Source organism: Arachis hypogaea, chromosome 1 (genome assembly GCF_003086295.3).
Source record: "Arachis hypogaea cultivar Tifrunner chromosome 1, arahy.Tifrunner.gnm2.J5K5, whole genome shotgun sequence".
Taxonomy (NCBI): domain Eukaryota; kingdom Viridiplantae; phylum Streptophyta; class Magnoliopsida; order Fabales; family Fabaceae; genus Arachis; species Arachis hypogaea.
The window spans coordinates 94,851,180-94,873,100 of NC_092036.1; the positions used below are offsets into that span (position 1 = coordinate 94,851,180).

General features: G+C 32.5%; 3 protein-coding genes across 4 annotated transcripts; 2 read left to right on the forward strand and 1 right to left on the reverse strand.

Moving 5' to 3' along the window:
* Nucleotides 1-3,035: 3,035 nt before the first annotated feature.
* Nucleotides 3,036-6,228, forward strand: LOC112697065 (uncharacterized). The gene is made up of 7 exons (XM_025750060.2): nt 3,036-3,299; nt 3,384-3,466; nt 4,025-4,146; nt 4,708-4,872; nt 5,042-5,135; nt 5,617-5,818; nt 5,928-6,228. Exons 1-6 carry the CDS (start codon nt 3,063-3,065, stop codon nt 5,816-5,818), a joined length of 903 nt encoding a protein of 300 aa, XP_025605845.1. The 5' UTR covers nt 3,036-3,062; the 3' UTR covers nt 5,928-6,228.
* Nucleotides 6,229-7,158: 930 nt separating this feature from the next.
* LOC112697079 (putative uncharacterized protein YDL057W) lies at nt 7,159-9,301 on the forward strand. 2 transcript variants are annotated; one of them, XM_025750082.2, is made up of 7 exons: nt 7,159-7,430; nt 7,538-7,620; nt 7,728-7,849; nt 8,008-8,172; nt 8,388-8,481; nt 8,584-8,773; nt 9,031-9,301. In XM_025750082.2, exons 1-6 carry the CDS (start codon nt 7,302-7,304, stop codon nt 8,771-8,773), a joined length of 783 nt encoding a protein of 260 aa, XP_025605867.1. In that variant the 5' UTR covers nt 7,159-7,301; the 3' UTR covers nt 9,031-9,301. The 2 variants fall into 2 exon arrangements, with proteins under 2 accessions (XP_025605867.1, XP_025605874.1); XM_025750089.2 differs by having other exon boundaries at nt 7,163-7,430; nt 8,008-8,136.
* A 138-nt stretch (nt 9,302-9,439) lies between these two features.
* LOC112697074 (CRM-domain containing factor CFM3, chloroplastic/mitochondrial) lies at nt 9,440-13,542 on the reverse strand. The gene is made up of 9 exons (XM_025750069.3): nt 12,584-13,542; nt 11,736-12,204; nt 11,526-11,656; nt 10,959-11,309; nt 10,704-10,860; nt 10,305-10,597; nt 10,168-10,227; nt 9,984-10,076; nt 9,440-9,811 (listed from the first exon to the last, which is right to left on the reverse strand). The coding sequence occupies exons 1-9, from the start codon at nt 13,508-13,510 to the stop codon at nt 9,725-9,727; spliced, it is 2,568 nt and encodes an 855-aa protein (XP_025605854.1). The 5' UTR covers nt 13,511-13,542; the 3' UTR covers nt 9,440-9,724.
* Between the last annotated feature and the right edge of the window lie 8,379 nt (nt 13,543-21,921).

A 21,921-nucleotide genomic window follows, 5' to 3' on the forward strand; every position in this document is an offset into this window, starting at 1 on the left:
AAAGTAAGCATGAAATGTTTATTATTTTAATTAATTATTAATTTATTAATTAAAATATAATTTAAAATAAATAAAAAGACCACTAAAATATATACTGCTTTCATATAGGTATCAACGAAGAATCGATCAGGTAGCTGGGTTGGCTGTTGGATTGGGATTTGGGAGACAGAAAATTATAATAAAATTGTCAATTTGTGTGTGAACGGAAAGTTAAGGAAAATTCAAACAGAGAAAGGGTCTGAAAAGTATATACACATGTGGTGTCGTTAATACTCCATAAATTATAATATTATGTAATATGTACATTAAAATTAACTACTAAAATCATTCGTTAATATATAGGATATATTAAAAATAAATTAAACCACATATATTTATATATAAATATATTACTATCTGATTTTAATATACAAATAACATATTTTTATATACTATATATATACACTAACAATATGAAGATTTAAACTTTTCCAAAGTTTTTATTGTATAATTAAAGAAAATACATACACTTATTTGTATAATTAATATATATATCTTTAGTGACTAAAAATATGAAAACTTTGCCAAAGTTTTTTATTGTACAATAGTTAATAAAAAATTATTAATTTAGCATTACATATTGAGATAATAATATCGAATGATTGTGTGACAAATAATATTTTTCTTGTTAAAGAAGAAAAGAAAAAAGAACTGGAAATGGGAAGTTAGCCACCCGTTTGAAACAGCTCGTGAGAAGAATTGTCTTCTCGGCAGTGACATCTTGAAAAGTAGTGGCACACATTTAAAACCTAATTGAAATAAGAATCAACTATTGAAGATGAGAGAAAAGTAGTTGACTTGTGATTTGTGAACTTTGTGTAAAACTAATAATGCCAAATTCTCATAATACCTTTGAAGAGAAAAATAATTATTAGCCACAAAAAATATATAGATTATATGTTCAAATTTTGACTACTAGATGGTATATTAGAAATCATTTTTCATATAATTATTAACTAATAGACTTAAAGTGAATATATAAAGTTTATAATTTATGAAATTTAAATTATAATCTATTTTAATTTTTCTTCAAAATTTATGTTTAATAATATGTGAAAATAAAGTAGACTTTTTTTCCCCTCCAAAGTGTTAATGCTATTAAACAACGTAACTTTTCTTGTGGAGAAATTATTTATATTGAAGACTCATATACAGTAGTTGTCGATAGTTAATAATTAGTCAAATTTTTTAAATTATTTAACAATTTTTAAATATAAACTTCACATGTAAATAATGTAAATAATGTATGTGAATTTTTACCCTTATTTATTTATTTATTTATAGAATCAAAGCTACAAATAAACAAAACAATGATCACCCTAGAATTAGAAATGCAACTTAGAACTAAATGAAACTGATGGAAACCGTGAGTAAAATGGCACACTCTAGCAAGAACATCTTCACAAGAATTCTTTTCTCTGTAAATCTTTTAATGCACTATGTTATTTTATTTTATAAGAAAATTTATTTTCAAAGAAAAAGAAAAAATATATGAAAAATCACAAAGTCACAAAATATTAAGAAATATAATCATTTATATGTTCTTCCTATAAAGTTAAATCTTTTGAAAAAGTTGTGTTATAATATAGTATAAAGGTCGTAAAAAAGCATATTAAAATATGTAATTATTTATGTATTTTCTCTTATCAATTTAAACTTTTAGAATTATTAAAATAAACATTATAAATTTAATATTTAACAAAATATTTAAATGAATTTTTATGAAATTATATTAATTTTTTTAAAATTTCCTAGCTAGTTACCTGAAAATATCACCCATATTATCCAAAACTTAAGTTGAGTTTACCAAGAATCGAACTTTTGATCTTTCGAATCTAAAATTCTAATATCATGTCATGAACCCACTCATTCCAAAAGCGTAACATGACAGGACAATATAACACTAATAGTCATATCTCTAATACTTCTTAAACCTTCATTGTACACATTGTACACTTAGATCATTGACTTCATAGACTTTCTCTTTATATATATATGCATGCTTTATCATTGACTCCCTGCATCATCATCATCATCATCATTATTATTATTATTATTATTATTATTATTATTATTATTATTATTATTATTATTATTATTATTATTATTATTATATATTTTGGTGGCATTTTATTTGAATGTATGTGAATACGTAAAAGGGTCAGTGATTATGGATATTAATTAAAACGTAACATGACGTGCAACATATAAATAGAAAAAATAAAAAAGAAAGCTTCCAAATCTATGATGACGAGTAGATGATTAAAAGAAAATGCCTTGAGATGTATGTCAGAATTGAGCTTAGGTGAGAATGGAAATTCTTTATTTTCCGTACTAGAAGTGTAAGATTGAACATTATTATACCTTACTATCTTACTAATTAGAAAGCATATGAAAGCAATAAATATAACACGTACGTCATTATCCACTGGCCCATATTGATATCTAAGTATTAATTAGCATGCATCTGAATATGAATCCTTGCATGTGATGATGAAGCTCTAATGTGTATACATGCACCTTTCTGATTGTATCATACTTTGGGTATCTACTCCCTCCATCTAAGTTTCTTTCTTTTTCAAACAAAAAAATATAGGTAATTAACAATATTTTTAAATAATGTATAAATAATATGAATTAATAAAATTAAAAAAATAAATTTAATTAATAATATTAAATTAAAATATAATATATTTTTATTTTATTAATAATTATTTATGTTGTTTAAATAAATCATTGATTATTTAACATTGTCCTTTTCAAAATAAGCTGACAGAATTTTCGGATTCAGATTTGTTTTTTGACTTTTGACTTTTGACTTTTGACAATTCTGTCGTTGACTTTCGTGTGGTGTTCGGTGTTCCAGTACCAGAAAAGAATTATGTCCGCTAAACTAATTGGGCTTTTTTAAAGTGATGATAATTGGGCTCATCCAATCCAATAAATTTTGGGCCTTCTTTAACAATGAAGCCCAGCACAAAAACAGAGGCTAAGTCGTTAACTTGTAACACCGCCTCTTTCGCATGGCAATGGATACCGTTGTGCTAAATGCTCAGTCACTCCTCTTCAATTCCCATTCCCAGCTTCCGTTACTCACACGAAGAAGTAGAACCATAAAACCCTTAAGCTACAGCATCAACATGTCGTTGCAGCAAAGAATCGTAGTACCTAACAAGCACGGTGAAAAGTTAGTGGGAATATTCCATGATTCTGGAAGCAAGGACGTTGTAGTCTTGTGCCATGGTTTTCGCTCCACTAAAGTGAAGCTTTTCGTTCATACATGTACGTATTATATTCTTCAGCTCTATTTATGGATTTAATATGTTTTGATTTTTTATCTTCAGGAAGCCACTTCCATTGTGAACCTTGCTGCTGCATTCGAAAATGCTAGAATCAGTTCCTTCCGCTTTGATTTTTCTGGAAACGGGTACGTTTAGTAGTATACCTAGAAATATACAGAATTAGGTATACACACTGATTACAAATCTTTAAGGATGCATTTGGTTAAGAAAACAGGACAAAATAAGACACAAAATACAAAAACATAATAATTAATGTTCTTCTATTTTATTTGGTAATAAATGAGAATAAATTATGAAAGTCTAATTTATTTTATTTTATTTTATTTTTCATTTAAAAATTTGAGAAAGAATATAATAATAAAAAATATAATTATGAAAAGTTGAAAACGTAATAAGAATTATGAAAGAAAAAATAAAAAATAAATTGTCTTTTATTAGAGTCTTTCGTTTTAGATGGACACAAAATATATTATTTTAGTATTGCTGAACATAATGTCTCTGTCTATGTCTCATCTGCAAAACATGATTTTATGTCTCTCTATCTCAGTGTCTTGTGCCGGTAAACAAACGCAGCCTAGTGGATCCATTTTGTATGGCTGTAAATTGTTATATGTACTGAAATTCCTGCTATCTCATCATGTTGTGCTAATTCAATCTATTATGGCTTTGGATTTTCATTTTAGGGAAAGTGATGGTACATTTCAGTATGGCCACTATTGGAAGGAGGCTGATGATTTACATGCCGTGACTCAATACTTCCGCGGATTAAACCGTGTTGTTGCTGCAATTGTTGGGCACAGTAAAGGTATGTTGATATGTTCATTGATCAATTATGTAACCAGTGATATAATAATTTCTTATTCTTGTTTGTTCCATCTGCTGGTTTGGTTGTAAAGACAAAAACCTTCAAAGTTGTGTTGTTTCTGAGATAGAAGCAGAATATGCCTCCTTTGATTGGCACCTTATAACTCATTGAATCTTCTAGCATCACCATGGTTGACATGTATGTTGAAATTGAAACTTCAGCTTGTATTTCTGAGATTCTAGGCAAAGATATGCTACATAGGAACTCGGTGATGGTCATCCGTTTTGATATAGTATTAAGAAAAGTAGTATTACATAGTTCTTTGTTATATTTCCTTAAACCAGGTTTAATATGGGGTGAGGTAAGATTGATGAAATGCTCTTCACTCCTACTCAATGTGAATGGTCATTTGCTTTCCATTTGTACTTGATGAAACCTAACTTACTGGTGTGGTTTTGAGAACCAAATAACTGGTACATCTTCATAAATTTTTTTTTAATTTTTTTTTATACAAACTGTACTCATAATTAGCTGTTGCTGTATCTTGGACTCTTGGTGCAGGAGGTGGAGTGGTGCTTCTTTATGCTTCTAAATATGATGATGTTAAATTAGTTGTCAACATCTCTGGACGCTATGATCTGAAGGCAGGAGTTGAAGAAAGACTTGGAAAAGATTATATGGAAAGAATTAAGAAGGACGGTTTCATTGATGTGAAGAATAAGTCAGGTAACCTGTCAATTGATCACGCTGTTTCAATTCCTCTAAGATTGGATGAGGTTGTGAGAGATATTTAACAAAAAATTCAGTGTACGTAGATTTCTCATTATCCTACATAGGTACATGCTTATCTTTTATCTTTATGATTATATGAATATGAGGGAATTTGCTGTTGCAGTAAATTTTAATTACCGTGTGACGGAGGAAAGTTTGATGGATCGCTTCGGTACAAATATGCATGAAGCATGCCTTAAAATTGATAAAGATTGCAGGTCAGAGAAAAATCTTGTCTTCTCTCTTTTGCCTCACCCTTCTGCCACTTGTTGCACATTCTTTTGTTCATGAAGTTGTTTGTTGAATTTACATGGTGTCTGTTTAAGAAATAAAAAATTATAAAGCAGAGGCAATGAAATGTAGGATAATGACTAAATGAGAGAGGCACTTGCAAGGTTAAATATCTTATGTGACAAATAGAAAATTGTTTCATTTTGATTCCCCCCTAATCAAGTGGTGAATTCATTGCAGAATGCAAACTTATGTATGGTATGAACAAAAACATAATCTACCGTCCAAAGAACATAGAGGAGTTATTTCGAGTATACAAATTATGAATGAGTGTGATATATATAATTCCATACGTGAAAGATGATTTTGCTTGGAAGGTTATACTGCAAATGAAAATTAGTAGTAATGGTACGAAAATAACCTTAACACACAGATGTAGCTAATCTGAAATCACATAATGTATGACAGGGTCCTTACAGTTCATGGTTCTTCAGACACTGTTATTCCTGTTCAAGATGCATTGGAGTTTGCCAAGATTATACCAAACCACAAGTTACATATCATAAAAGGTGCTGATCATCCATACACCAAGCATCAAGATGAGTTAACCTCAGTTGTCGTGAACTTCATAAAGGAAAACTTGCACCAAGAGGGTGGTGCTGATAGCTAGGTATGCTTTTGCCTTTGCTAGCAGTGTTATGAATTGAACCTTCTTTTTCTCCCCCCCCCCCCCCCCTTTTTTTTTTTAATATTGATGTAATTCTTGTTGATCTCAACAGTAACAGTTTATGGCCAGCTGAATTTGCTGCTAATGACACATTTTGGCCCCCGGTTGAACCTGCTTATGATGATCTTCTTCTACAAGTGCTGGAGCTCTCATTTTTTCTGCTTAATCAGTAAATCAATCATAGAGTAAATAATGACTGCAATGGTTATTTGCCTCTGATGTGCATAACACATTTGACAATTACCTCATGGTAAATTAGACCACAACTTTTTATGCTACCACCTATTTTAGCTTTCCTAATGAAAATGAAGAAAGCAAAAGCAAAAGCAAAAGCAAAATTGGTTTTTGGATTATATATGGTTATTTGTTGCGTGAACTACTGAACTTACTGTGTTATCCTTATGCCATTCATTGCTCACAAAGCGTGTGACTTGATTTTTGAATATGCTATGTGATACCTAGACGAAGTTTAATAGTAAATCTGGAAGAAATTTTTACGTTCAAAATATTTTCAAGTAAAACAACCGTAAAAAAAATCAAGTAAAAGAGAGAGGGAGGAATAAAAAAGGTTCTTTTAGATTAAAAGTTATATTAAAAAAAGTTTTGCTAATGTGTTTTAAATACAATTTTAATACCATCATAAAAATATTTTATTGAAAGTTTTTGAAAAGATAATTTGTTTATATTTTTAATATATTAAATATATAAAAATTAAAATTTTATTATTATTATACTCTTAAAATATAATTTTAGAATATAAATTAGCAATTTTTTTTGGAAGTCCCTTAGAACCTGGATGGATTGATTTCGAAGTTAACTTTTCGTCTTTTCCTATTTATCAGTGGCTTCAAAAAATTTGATCTCATCCAAATAATATAAAGCCGTTTTGACTATACAGTTATTCAAAAGGAATATCTAAATTTGATAGTTCAATGGGAAGTCGTAGCATTTCCCACGATCTTGGAACACAGTAATTGCCCAATGGCAAATGTCTTAACAAGTACTACAATCTAAGTGTGGATAAAATATTCTTATAATGAACTTCCTCAAATAAAAACGTTCTTACTTGACATATTTAATGTTCTAAAAATACCAATGTTATTGTGTAAATACAATTTTTTTTATGATCATTCACACTATTAATGCAATCATAATTGTTTTTTTAGATAATTATTCACGCAAATAATATAAAAGATAGTTATTTTTACTAATATGATATTATGTGATTATTTTTATCAAAATTAAATTCTTCCTTATTAATAATAAGATAATTGCCATATTCTAAAATTTTTGGACCCTTGCTTACTCTCAATTACAGTAACTCAACTTTTAAAGCCTTTTTAATATATAATCCAGTTTCCAATCTGATATCCCTAGCAGCAAAGGAAATCCAGAAGATCCCTGAACTTGAACTTGAACTTGGATTATGGCAGAAGCTGTGGGGCAGAAGAAAGTGATAATTCCAAACAAGCATGGCAATAAATTAGTGGGGATATTGCATGATTCTGGAACCCCTGAGATTGTTATCCTATGCCATGGTCTTCAAGCTTCCAAGGTTACTTTTCTTTCCTCTTATGGAGAACCAACTATTTTGTTATTACTGTTCAAGTGTTATTGGAAATTACTAATTGCGATTCAATTTTTTGTGACTGTTATCTGCAGGATCACGCTATCATGGTGAACCTTGCTGCTGCACTACAGAATGCTGGAATCAGTGCTTTCCGATTTGATTTTACCGGAAACGGGTATAAGAATTCTTTGCTCTCTTTTTTGTTTGTGCATCTTTACACCAAGCTAGTAAAGTATACTGTTCTTTCACTTTCACTATTAAATTTTGATTCTTTCCTTATAGGGAAAGTGAAGGATCCTTTGATTTTGCTAACTATTTGGGAGAAATTGAAGATATACATTCTGTAATCCAACATTTTCGCGAAGAAAACCGTACGGTTAGCGCGATTATTGGACACAGCAAAGGTTTGTTGTCTAATTGCTCATATTATGGATGTTCAAGTGAATCCATATCCAGTGGAAGAGAATTTGTTACCTTACATTTACATATTTGTGTCATTGAAACATTAATTTCTGTGTCTTTTCTGAAGTTGGTGTTGAATAATCTCTGTAACTTGATGCAGGAGCTAATGAAGTGCTTCTTTATGCTTCCAAGTATCATGACATCAAAACAGTTGTCAACCTCTCAGGGCGATACGCTATGAATGGAGGCCTCGAAGAACGTTTTGGAAAAGACTTCATGGAAAAAATCAGTAAGGAAGGTTTTATTGAGTTGAAGTCGAAGTCAGGTTACTCGCCTTTTCATCCCCATGTCCTTTGATGCTGAGATTGATATAGAATCATGAAACTAACATATTCAGGTTCCTGAGTTTAGATGAGAACATAGCAAATGATGGAAACATAGTATCATAGTTATTCAGTATTATAACAAGATGGTATCTCTTTCTTGCGCACACATATTTATTTCATCATAACTATGTCTAGATAAACACATATATTGTAGGAACTGTTGATTTTCGTTTGACTGAGGAAAGTTTGAAGGAGCGGTTAAACATAAATATGCATGAACAGTGCCAGAAAATTGACAAAGACTGTAGGTCAGTGAAAACCTTTCCCCTATCAAGTAAATGACTCAAGATTCAACAATTTTTTGTTAGATGTGAATGTTAAGCTACTTAGGCGCGTTTATCGCATGGCAGGGTATTAACAGTTCATGGTTCTGCGGACGAAATAATCCCTGTTGGAGATGCATTTGAGTTTGCCAAGATCCTACCTAATCACAAGTTACATATCATAGAAGGTGCAAATCATGTATACACTGATAATCAAGCTGAGTTAGCCTCAGTTGTGGTGAACTTCATAAAGGAAAACAAGAGTGCTGCTAGTTAGGTATCTCTTTTTTGAATTCTGCATAGGAATTTAACTTTTTTGTATTACATTTAATTGGTCCTTTTGGGAAAGCTCACTCTCCTCTCCCATTAGATTGAGTGGTGGATCTACACACACTGAGCTTCATACTCTATCTACTGAAGGAAGAGAGTAAAAAAAGAGTAAAAAGTGAATATATATTTATTTTATCTTAAGAAAACATAGCAGTGCTGCAGTGGTACATAGTTCAACTTTCTTCTCTTCCTTGGTTTCTGCAGATCTCTGATCAAACCTGCCCATGATATAATATTGCCATGTATACTTGGGAATCCTACTTCCTAACCGAATAAGAGGGGAAGCCAAAAAAAGATTAGAGAAGAGAAATATGAAAGCAAGGGTATCTGTCAAGTTTATTTGCCTTTAATGTATCAACTATCAAGTCAATGTACAAGTATGTTGAGACTCCTAGTACTATGCCATGTAGACATTTATCATATGATATTAAATAAGGTTGGGGCATCCTAGTGTCCTGTTTGATTTGGAACACAAGCTGTGTTTAGTTCATGATATAGTTTTTGCTAGATCTTTTTATTTTTATTTTTATTTTTATTTTTTTATTGTTACTATTCTATGCTAAAAAGAAGAAATATTAGTAAGGTAAGAAGAGAAGAGTATAGTGGACAAGGATTTGAAATCCTGACAATTGAACTAATATAAAAAAATACAATGATGTTAGGGGGTACTCCTTTTCCCTTCATTTTTCCTTCCACCTCAATTTTTGATATATTGCTAGGCTAGCTGAGGCTACAAGAGAATTACAATACACAGAATAAAAAAGCAATTTACAGCATAACATTGTGGGATGTGTCTCAGGCATGGCTCAAGTGCTTGAGCTGTCACCTTCATTCTTCATTGATCAGAGGCTTAAGCATTGAATTATTCTTCCTATCAATCAAACATTGCAATGCATTTCTATACAAGGTCAAGTTGCTTGTTTTGATTTTTCTCATCCTCTTCACCACTGTCGTCTTCATCAAAATTAGTCTGTGACTCTTCATTCTAGTTCACCAAATGAAAATAACGGAGGCAAAAATAAGAAAAAAGTGATACCATTAATAGTCACTTCCTTAAAGTGCTTATTAACATTGGTATTATTGATCATTATATTATTGGCAATGTTAACAATATAAATTACAAGCATTTGGTTGCAGAAGGAAAGTATAAACTATACCTCTTCCAAGTCATCATCAGAAAAAACATGGTTATCCATTGGAGAGTATAGATTTTTGTCGACATCAATCTTCTTTCCATTTTTCATGTCCTCCTGAGACCAGAAACAAAACCATAAGATGGAACTTCTATAGTATCCAAAATAATTAACAGCAGAATCATGAAAAAGCAAGATAACATCATACCAGTTCAGATTTCAGCAAACCAATTCTCTCCGTCAAGTCGAAGATGTGATGTTTTAGTGCCTGGAAAAAACTAATCAGAAACCTGATGCCACTAAGTAGAGAACAAAGTTAACCCCCAAGCCATTGATCTATATTACCTCTCGTCTTTGGAGCTCGATAGATCTAGCCAATGCCTGCCTTCGAGATAATAAAGTCTTGGGCCTCAGAGCTTGTGGACGCAAATAGTTCTTCCCACGATAAACGATGATTATGTAGCCTTTGGTGTCCTTTTCTACAGACACTAGCACCCCACCACTCTCAGCTTCCAAAGATATCGCAATATGCTTAACTTGGGCAAGATTCCTGCCCTTTACAATTATCTTTACCAACTCGCGATACTTCCAGTGTAGATGCATGTTTTCTATGGTGCCAGCGAAAACATCTCGCCTCCCTAAAAGGAAAAAGGAAAATAGTCATGCCTCTAACATTTATTGTGTAAGCCGTTAAGCCATAAACAAAAGCAGCTATTCATTGAGTTGTAATATTAATATGCTTACCTAGAACTAAGTATGGCTTCATACTCAGACCAATCTTCCGGAATAAAAATCTCTCTTCATCTTTTAGTGTTTCAATATCAGTTGGAAGATCTGCTGGATCAAGATCAGCCTGCACTTTTGCTAGAGCTCTCTCAGCCTTCCTGACTCTTGCTTTAGCCTACAAGCATCAAAAGTTTGATGGATGTGAACAAATCTATTCTTTCTTTTTTTTTCTTTTTTTTTTTTTCTTTTTTTACTTGGTGTCTTGTAACTTACCAGAGCTAGTTTCTTCTCAAGGTTTCTGATAAAAGATTCAAGTTTACGCAAGGCAGAATCTCTCATCATATTCTGAACTTCTTCCCTGGTCGGTTCGTGTCCCCAGTTAGTGCTTGCTGCCCTAGTCTCAGCAAGGGTTCCAGCTACTAATGGCGCTTGAGATGCTTTGCTTTTTAATCCATTAATAGGCAAAGCACTTTGTCGTGCCTTCTCTTCCTCCTCTTGCTGGAGTATGGACAGTTTCTCTCTCTCAGTCAGTACATGAGTCATTGCAGGAGGCAAGAAGTCATTGCCCCTGTAAAATACAATATATTCCTTATTTCTAGAGAGTAGAGTTCCGCCGGTCAATCTCTGCATGTGTGAAATTATGCAACCACCATAAATCCAAAGTAGGGAGTAGTTATTCACTATGCTAATCGACAAGGAAATTGATAACAAAAAAGGGGGAAACATGCCAACTGCCAACTAAACTCTCATAATCTTACATGATGAAGCATGATAAATGTTTCAATATAATTAAATTTAAAAAAGTTCTGTTGTCAAATTCCAGGTGTTTGTATGTAATACCCTGAGTTCTTCAGCCATCCTCTCATTACGTGTATGGGGGACACCTCGTTTGATGGCTATCTTCGCAATAGCACATTTTTCCCAAAGCTTTGCCATAGCATTGGCCAGACCTTGCAGTTCTCTGTTTCTACCTGCAGCAGTAAACATATGGTATCATTTGGAAACATACACTTGCAAAACAAGAATGCAACTGCATAGTTTCTTGCATACCAAGGGCAAAGTGTGGAGCCGTTATTCTTGCAAGCCTACGGAAGTGAGTCATTTCCTCATTGCTTAAAGAAGGTTTTAGCCTATAAGGAAGTAATCTAAATGGTGTTTTATATCCTGGAACCACGGCAGGTAACAAGTCTGCATCAACAGGTAATGGCTCGCGGCCAGGCCAATCTTTATAGCGCGGACCCAATTCATCTAAGATTTGGTTGAGTTCAGTCAGTTCCATCAATTCCTCTTCAGTCATATGCTTCAAATATTTTGAAGAGACTCGGGTTAATGAGTCTGTTTCTCCAATTGGTTCTTTTTCACTAACTTGACCATCACCTCCACTTCCAACTTGCGCGCTATTCTCCTTAACATGATTTGCTTTTGTATAAAATTCAACACAAGGAAGCTTGTAAGTCATTCCTCTATACAACACTATCGAACTGCCAGACCGCCATACCACTAAACCTCCAGTTTTACTCTGATCAATCATGAAGATAATACTGTCATTAAAAAAACACCATGTTGAAAATCTATGATACACTAACTCCAGTTCATGTTGATAAGTCGTTCTAACCTGCTTTCTACATTCATAAATCAATGTATCTGCAAGCAACTTGTTGCACATTAAAACTATTGCTGTTGTTGAAACTATTACTTATTTGAAAATTTATTGTTGTGCTTAACAATTGGAAAAAAAAGGACCATCCAACAAGCAATCAATAAATTGAAAATCAAGGTTGCATCTCCCTGTTAGCAAACAGAAACTAACCTTGTTATCCTAGATAAGCCAGCTACATGGATCAAACATCACTAAACTAAACCATAGGAAGCAAATATTGATGAAAATTGACATATACCTCAAGAGTGTGATGAGCTCTTTTCATGTTAGCAGCAAGAGGACCTTCAAATTTCAACTTGACCACTTCACTATCCCTCCACTTTGCATGAATGGAATCCACTAACACCCCATTGATGCCGGAAACTCCAACCTCGAACCTCTCAACCATCCTCAATGCTACATTTCTTAGCCTCCGCAGTTCATGCTCCGGTATCAGTCTCTCCGCCAACGCCGTGTTACTTCTCCTTTTCCTCTCTCCTTCACTTGTATCCACTACATTCACACTTCCCATTACAGAATTATTCAAAAGAAACGTTTTTTCTTCTACCCCTCTTCTAACCTCACCATTATCCACAGAAATTTCCTCTCTTTTGAAAACAGAACCATCAATGCCGCCATTTTCCTTAGCATCAGACTCTGATTCAGACTCAAAACGTGAACTTTTGCGGTTAGTTGCTTGAGCCCAAGGAGATAAACGCTTTGGGAATTGAAAATCCAATGAGTAACTCGCTGAATTCTTCTGATCACACTCTTCCTCTTCACCTTCATCATCATCATCATCATCTTCTTCTTCTTCTTCTTCTTCTTCTTCTTCTTCTTCTTCTTCTGATTGTTGTTCTTGCCAGGGGAGCCTTTCTCTCTGGGAACCCAATTTGTGAGACCATTTATCACGAATTTGATCAAAGAAGCTTGGTCTCGGGTTACTCTTCTTCTTCTTCTTCTTAATCTTGTTCTCTGTGTTGTTTGATGCTTCCAAAGGTACCTTAACTGGTAGAGTGTCAACTTGAGCAGTCTGATTGGAACAGCAAATTCGGAACTTGATAGTAGCGTGGCCTTTAGAATGAGATTGAGAAACGAGAAAATGAAGAGAAGAAGAAGAAGAACGAGATAACGCGGAAGAAGAGAGTGAACAACTCGGTGGAACTGCTTGAACTTGGAGCGCCATTGTTAGCTTCCCAGAAAAAACACACACACTCAGGTTTTAGTTTTGAAATGGATAGAATCTTATTTTAATAATTGCAGGCCCAAATCAAAACTATGAAATAACATTGCAACTGGGCCCAAATCAAAACTTATTTGGGCCTTGGGCTTGCCTGCTATAGGGCATCAGCCCATTTTACCATACCAAAAATTTTAATGCTTAATTATGGCCTGTTTTCGAAATAAAAGTTATGGCCAGTTTCCACTTTGGAGTTATTTTTTTGTTCATATCTCAAATTTTAAAAAAGAATTGCTTTCCATAGAAATATTAAAAAAATAAGAATAAAGTTTTTTTTATATATCAAAGAGTTTAATTTTAATATATTTACAGTGTAAAATATTTAATTTTTTAATAATATATTTATTTAATAATATACCATTGAATGTTTACAGTATAAAAATCAATAATTATATTATGTTTATACAAAAAAATCAATTATCAAATTAGTAATTCATATAAAATACTTGTTAAAATATAAATTATATATTAAAAATAAATTAAATAATACGTATATTCATATACAAATATATGATAGTTAATTTGGTGGGTGATTTATTGCGTGAATGAATATAGCTTTTTTTTTTTAAAAAAAAATCAAATTCATAAAATAGAATGTTTAATTGAATATATACTTTATAATAAGAAGTCAGGTAGGTAGCAAGAAAATGGGAAAAAGAAAAAAAATGAAGCAGCCACCATTCTAGAATTAGTGAAAAAGAAAGACATTAAGGTATGGTAATTATGGTTAGATCCTATCTTAACTTGATGTAGCGTCATCAATCATTATTTTTTATTTCCAACTCTTTTAATTTGTCAACATTAGTATAATTAACAGTGTGTGAATATTCGGATTATGTCCTTCATTTTCCACAACAATTAGACATAGATTCGTTAAAACATACTACTATACATCTACATTCTAGGCACCACAAAGTCAAAAAGCAAAGAGAAAAAAAAAAGTTTTTGATGAGAGTAGCTAAATTATTGTGTGTTTCCTAATTGCCTGCAAGCTGGAATAATTAAGCACACCATGGAACACAATTATTATGCATTTTCCTAAATGTGCTGCTCTTGCTCCCCAATGAAGGTCCAAAAGAACACGATCTCCATGTGATTAACCAAATCTTTATCCAATCAATACTCGGGGAAGTGTTTATTTGTCGAAAAAATAAATGCTTACTTTTTCGCCAAATCATCAATATGGTTTTGATCATCACCGTTGGAATAAGAGGAAGATTTTGATTGAAAAGATTTTGATCATCAATATCGCCAACTCAAGCACTCGTGGGGCTGTAATTTAACACAAAAAATTGATATTATTCCCGTGTGAGTTTGACAAATTTAAAGCCCAATTATTGTACTGCCAACGTAGCTACGTTTTGAATTATTTAATTAGCTTGAATAATCGGTTTTCACGTTAGTATATGTATGGACTTTAAAGTATCATTAACCATTTAATATAACTATCATTTCTTTTTAACGTTTGTCCATATTCAAAATAAGAGTGAGCGACAGAATATCGGTTAGTCATATGCTAATTATCATTGTCTAGACTAATGACTACTCAATTAACTATTATAGTACTATGTATGAATTTATGTATGTGAACATGCAACATAATTACTACTATGACAATTTGTTTAATATTACATTAGTGAGTTATATGTATTAGAGATATAATTATTTATATATATTTTTTATTAATTTAAATGTTTAGGAGAAAGTAGTACCATAATGTTATTTCAGAACTTTTATAATTAATTGTATTTTCTTCTATCAGTTTATATTTTTGAAATATGTGATTTTATGATTTAGTATCTGTTTAAAGTGAAAACGAATGTCGTGTAGCTAACGAAAGAAAAAAAATTTGGGACCATGTCTTTTCTCAAGTTAACGAATTGGAGTCGGTACTTGTAAAAATATTTTGATACCTAAACGAGTAAATAGATTATGATAGTGGAGAAATTATATAGAAAAACAATTCACCTTCCTTTTGTATCCAACTTATTTTTATATATTTATCTTTATCAATGGTTCTCTTGTCATTTCTTCGATATTTATTAGCTTTCATTGATATCGCTCGATCATGTAGCCGCGTGTTAATTTCTTTAGATTTGTTTGACTTTATAGTTCATTTCTGTTTATCGCAAGGTTGCGAGAATCGAACTGGTCAATGAACCGGCCACGTGCCTGGTTCAATGGTTCAATAGTTTAATCGGGGTCGGATCGAGATCGAACCGGTTTAATTAAATATACATTAAAATTATTAAATATTTAAATTCAATATTTTTAAACAAATTTTAATTCAATTACAAACTTCAAATATAAAACAAAATTCAATTCTATTCGATTACAAAATTCAATTATAAAATATAAGACAAAATTTCAAATATAATCGTAACACAACAAAATTCAATTCAATTACAAATTTCTAAATTCACCGAATATAAGACCGCCAAAGTATATAATAATATTTTTTTGGAATTCTAATTAGTTAGTTTAATCAACATGTTCTCATTTCAGAATCCAAACTAATCTAAAAACACATCAACAACAAAAGTAATTGAATGAGCTCGAAGAGTGTGAGACAGAGTTACCTGAAATTCAATTCAGAACCAATTCAACATTCAGCAAATTGAATCCAGAATCCATACTCAGAATCACATCAATATTCAACAAATTAAATAATCCAATTTCAAATTCAGAATACAGAATCAGCTCAGAGAGCTCGAAGAGTGTGAGACAGAGTTATCTAAAATTAAATTCAGAACCAATTCAACATTTAGCAAATTGAATTCAGAATCCATACTCAGAATCACATCAACATTCAACAAATTCTAGCATGTTTGGTTTAACATTCAATAAATCATATAAATAATCCAATTTCAAACTCAAAACAGAGACTCAGCTCAGAATCTTCAAAATTAGTTGGAAAAAAGATGAATGACGATAACAGAAAGAGCTCGAAGAGTGTGAGACAGAGTTACCTAAAATCAGAGGAGAAGAGAAGGGGCGACAGCCAAAACGGCGAGGAGGGAGCAGCAACGACCCACGGCGAGGAGTGGACCAACGAGGACCCACGGCGAGGAGTGGACCAACGAGTATCCATGGCGACGAGCGGAGAAGCAGCGACGGCGAGAGAGCTCGAAGAGGGACTTTGAGCTTGGACAAAGACAAAGAGAGAGATAGAGAGAGAGAGAGAGAGAGAGAGAGAGAGAGAGAGAGAGAGAGAGAGAGAGAGAGAGAGAGAGTGCTTGAAGGCGACAGCCACGGTCTATCCCGCCGGCGGCCAAGGTGAGGAGATCAATGGTGAAGAAGGTGGTGGCTAGGGCTTCTAGTGGGTGTTTGCTCTGGTAGAGTTCAATTTGAGATTTTGCTTGAATACTGAATAGTGAGGGAGAAGGGAGAGGGGCTGCATTTTGCTTAGGCGTTTAGCCTTTCTTTATGTTTTTTTTTTTTTATAAAGAGACAAAACGACGCCGTTTAATACTTACTTTCAAACCAAAAACCGCTAAAAAACCGAACGGTTCTCACGGTTCAGCGGCTAACTGCCGGTTTGATCGGTTTTTCACTAGTTTTTTGCTAGACGATTTCTGATTTTATCCGAACTGACTAGGTGACCAGTTCCCAGTTAATCCAATTGAACCGATCGGTCCGCTTCGATTTTCAGAACCATGATTTATCGTAATACCGAATAAAACTTTGGAGTATATCATTTTGGGGCTTGGATTTTTCTTAGCCCATTTTATATGCTTAGGCCTTATATAGAATAATATCAATTTTTATGCTGAAAAATTTAGAGTTCGATTCTTATTAGATTTCCAAAAAAAAAAGCACAAAAAAAATAACGAAAAAAAAACCTATTCAAAAGTTCACACAAATTTAAACAAGGCTCTTGTATAAGTAATATATTAAAAATATAATTATTTATGTACTTCTTTTTATTAGTTTAAATTAAAAAAAAATAATTTCATGACAAACATATGGTAAATAAAAAAATAATAATAACTATGTAAAATTTACTTAAACCTTCTAAAAAAAAGTCTCTCACATAAGAGAAGGATCATCATGTTAAAGATATAATTATTCATGTGACTTTTTTATTAATTTAAATTTTTTTAAAAAATAATATTATACTAATATAATATCTCACATAATAAATAATATAGCCACATATTATATTAAGTAATTTAACTAAATTATTTAATGATTGTTAACTGTTATTTTTATAATAAAATATCTTCAAGTGGATAATGATCCAAAAATATACATTATTGCTATGAAGATAAATTATATTACTATTGAGTTAATAGTCAAAATCTTTTCTAAAATATACTTCAATCTCCATTTTTATTCCTAAAAGATAAAATTAATCAAATTCGTCTCCGAAAGAAAACCAATCTGATCACGTTTGTCTTTCCATCATCTCTTTCGTTGAGGTAGCTGACGTTCACTAACGTGTCCCATTAACTGCCAGTTTGGCACCAAAACAAAATGACGCAGTTTTGATTCAATGTTTTCTAAGTTTTGAAACGTCATCGTTTAGTGTCTAGAAGAGAGATTTAAACATTGCAAAGCCTAACCCCTCTCATAATAATCATCTCTCTCTGTTTTGCTCCAAAACGTATCGTCTCCCTATAACTATGCCCTAAGCCTTTCACCCAAACTTTGAACTACCTCATCAACATTCGTTAGTGATAGTTAACGATTAAAATAGAAAAGTTATCGCTACTGATGAATGTGGATTTGATCTTATCCTAGAGCAGCATTGATAGTGGAGGAACCATCGCGATGGTGAGAGATAAGGATGAAACTTGTTTGATGATTTTTGAGTTATTCTGTGGTGTGAGACATTCCTAGTGTCGTGCTGTGTGCATTCCTCTTATTTAATCCAGGGTTTGGGGTAACCAAGAGTTTGTGTGACTATTCGTTTATCATTTTAGTGTGTGAGAATGTCTTGCTTTAACTAGCTCTGTGATTATTTTTAGTCATAGTGTTTGATTTTAATGATGGTTCTTTTAGTTTGTTGCATGTTTATTTTGGGTTTAGTGTAAGTTTTCTTATGATTGATTGGTACAAAATGCATTTAGCCGTTAGTAACACATAGAGAATAGCTAGTACAAGTATGTTTATTAATGCTATTTTCGTTTTTGTTATTGTAAATGGAGGGTCCTCCCATGATATTTGTGTTTTACCATGGTGAGTTGTTTAAAAAATATGAGGATGGAGAGATGATATATGAATTTGACAATACTGAAGTGTTGATGGGCGTTGAAAGAGACACACTTGATGTATTCTTTGTAAGGGGTTACTATAAGGAGTTGTGATACATTGAAGTTGGAAACTAATGGTGGAAAGTTTATGGAGTTTCTATCTCATCCAAGTTGAAAAAGTTGGTGACAGATGCAGGTTTGCTTCCAATGTGCAAGAATTGTAAGAAGAACCAACATTTGATCAACCTATATTTTCAGAATTGCATTTCACAGCCATGTATGTGTAGTGGACAACATAGAAGAGAATGTAGCCATTGTGGAAGCAGAACATAGCAAGAAGAAAAAATCTTCCCAAGCTAAGAAGCACTATTCTCAACTTGTCAAGATGTCTATTATAATGCACCCTCAACCCAACAAACTAACCTCTCAGCTCACTAAAGTAGCTTTATAACCCAGTAAGCCCAATAAATCCAATTCTCAACCCACTAAATCAGCATATAAACCCATCAAGACTATCTCTCAGCCCATAAAAACTCCTTTACAGTCCACAAATCCCCACTCTCATCCCGCCAAGACCACCTTTTAGGTCAACATAGTTTTACCTCAGTTCAAAATATCATCTAAACCAGCCAAAATCTCAGAAGATAATAAAAACAAAGAAAATAGCAGAAGATGCATACTTACAAGATATAGAAGATGTGTAAAAGAAGCTTCCATCTAGGAAGAGGATTCTCACTCTTATAACTTATATGAAAGTGTTGAAGATGAACTGTACAGGCCTCCCAAAATTCTAAGAGACAATCTTTATAGCAGTGATAGTAACAATTACAGTGACAGTGAAAAAAGTGCACCAAAAAAGAACAACAAGTCTAGGGCTAGAGAGAAGCATAGGCCTCCTAAATTCAAATTAGGAGATAAAAAAATAGACACTAATTACTCTAGTTATGAGGGTTTTGAAAATGAAGAAAGCTTTGAGTCTAATATGTTTATATTCTTAGGGTTATTAATTTATTAATTGATTTGACAAATGTTTAGAGTAATTTATGTTTTGAATTTTTCTTGGCATATATAAAAGAGGATGATGATGATCTTGATGGTGCCTCAGATACTGACTCATGACATTCAGAGGATTCTGATAAAGAGTTGGATTCTGATGAAAAATCACCAACTGTGTATCCTCAATTTAATAAAAAGACCAAGTTTAAAAATATGAAATTTGAGATTAGTATGATATTTAAGTTGAAAGCTGATTTTAAACAAGCTACTAGGAACTATAAAATCTAATGGAGTAAAAATATTTTATTTGTAAAGAATGATACGGTTAGAATCAGAGTTGTTTGTAAGATAAAAGATTATCCATCAGTAATATAATGTGCATGTAACAAACAAGACAGGTCTTGACAAATTAAAACTCTAGTTAATAATCACACTCGTCTAAAAATGAGAAAAATAAAGCTGCTACCCAAACCTATATACTTATTAGTAAACTAGTACCTAAGTTTAGGAAGCATCCAACTATGAAGTATCGAGAAGTTAACGATTGGTTTGTAAGAAAATGTAATGTGTACTTGAATAGCACATGAATTACTAGGACTCTGAAAGTTGCTAGAAAAGTGTTGAAGGGTGATGAGATAGTACAGTATGGATTGTGTAGGATTATGCTCATGAATTACTAACCTTAGATGAAAAAGTTAGAAGAATCATCATAAAAAATATAATTGACTATAAAAAGAAGTTGCAGAACTATCAAGGAATCCTCCCTCCTGTTTAACAAAGTAGACTGAAAGCAATGACAATTAATATAAGAATTGTACGAAATGCATGGCTGACCAATTAATATAGTGGTTGACCTGGAAAAGCACACATACACTTGTAAGTTTTGGCAACTCACAGATAATAATTTCAACATTTAGTTAATGATCTCTTCAATCATGTTAGAAATTTTAATTAATCTTTTAATTTGTTTTAAAAGGAATGTCGTGTATGCATACAATATCAGCAATACAGGATAAAAATGACAAGAGAGTTGAAGAATATTGTCATGACCGGTTGAAGATGAAAGTGCATAGGCCAACTTACTGTTTCAACATCAATCCAGTAAAGTGATAGGATCTATGAGAAAAAAAACTCCATATCCAGCTCCAGTCCCACTCTCAACTAAGCCCAAACCTAGTAGACCGACAAAAAAAAGAGAAGGGAAAAGGATGAACAACCAACTGGGTCAAAGACAAAGATAAAGAGAAAGTACAACCCAATCCAAATTATTGGACACAACAAAAGAGGTTGTACAAAGAAAAAAGTTGTGGATGCTAAGCAACATGCCATGCAGATGCAGCTGCAACTAACAGTTGTTGTTCCTGCTGCAAATGGTGCTGATCTCGAAGTAAATGCTACTCCCTGCTGATGCTGATATTGCTCCAGAAGCAATAGCACAATTGTTTGCACTTTCATCACCTATTCAGGCTCCAACAGAGATTGACATCAACAAATCTGCAAGCATTTCACCAACCCAAGATACATAACAAGTTGTATCATCACTACTTAACTAAAAAAATTTCAACTTTATTTAATCATCTAACAAATATATTTGGTACTGGATTATGTAGGATCAAGTGATAACTAAGCCACCTAAATTACAAGTCATTAAAGGAAAAGTAAGAGTTAGGTCCTCCCCCTAAACCTACTGTAACTGCACTCGTGACTATTTCTGCTGAGACAATTAAAGGGACAAGTTCTGCAATTGCTAAGAACCTAGCCCACCTCATGACTTTTGTGCTTACTCCAGACTTTAAGCACCCAAGAAAGAATGATAAAAAAGTTTGATTAGTTAGAAATATGTTATGGTTGACTATTTTTTGTATCGGACTATTTATGTTTTTTGTACAAGACAAATGAAGTACCATATTAACATGCATTGTGGTTATCTGTAATTTGAAGATTGTGTTTGCCTTTTTTTTGTGTAGCCTTTTTTTTTGGTTTGTGGTGTTATGAAAACCTTATGAATCCGCTATGGTATTTATTTTCTTAAGACAATTTCACCATTAGCATTCAATAACAAGACTATACTAAGATTACTTAGTTTGATTATTTACTTTGTTTATGACTTAAAATATCTTATAGCAATAGTGACAGAGACTTGTTTGCAATATTTGACAAAATTAA

Coding starts and splice junctions, on each gene's coding strand:
- LOC112697079 (XM_025750082.2), top strand. CDS start 7,302: ATGGCAGAAGCTGTGGGGCAGAAGAAAGTGATAATTCCAAACAAGCAT. Junction 7,431..7,537: donor ATGGTCTTCAAGCTTCCAAG/GTTACTTTTCTT, acceptor TGTTATCTGCAG/GATCACGCTATCATGGTGAA. Junction 7,621..7,727: donor TTTGATTTTACCGGAAACGG/GTATAAGAATTC, acceptor CTTTCCTTATAG/GGAAAGTGAAGGATCCTTTG.
- LOC112697065 (XM_025750060.2), top strand. CDS start 3,063: ATGGCAATGGATACCGTTGTGCTAAATGCTCAGTCACTCCTCTTCAAT. Junction 3,300..3,383: donor ATGGTTTTCGCTCCACTAAA/GTGAAGCTTTTC, acceptor TTTTATCTTCAG/GAAGCCACTTCCATTGTGAA. Junction 3,467..4,024: donor TTTGATTTTTCTGGAAACGG/GTACGTTTAGTA, acceptor TTTTCATTTTAG/GGAAAGTGATGGTACATTTC.
- LOC112697074 (XM_025750069.3), bottom strand. CDS start 13,510: ATGGCGCTCCAAGTTCAAGCAGTTCCACCGAGTTGTTCACTCTCTTCT. Junction 10,861..10,958: donor TTGAGAAGAAACTAGCTCTG/GTAAGTTACAAG, acceptor TGATGCTTGTAG/GCTAAAGCAAGAGTCAGGAA. Junction 10,077..10,167: donor GTTTGCTGAAATCTGAACTG/GTATGATGTTAT, acceptor TTCTGGTCTCAG/GAGGACATGAAAAATGGAAA.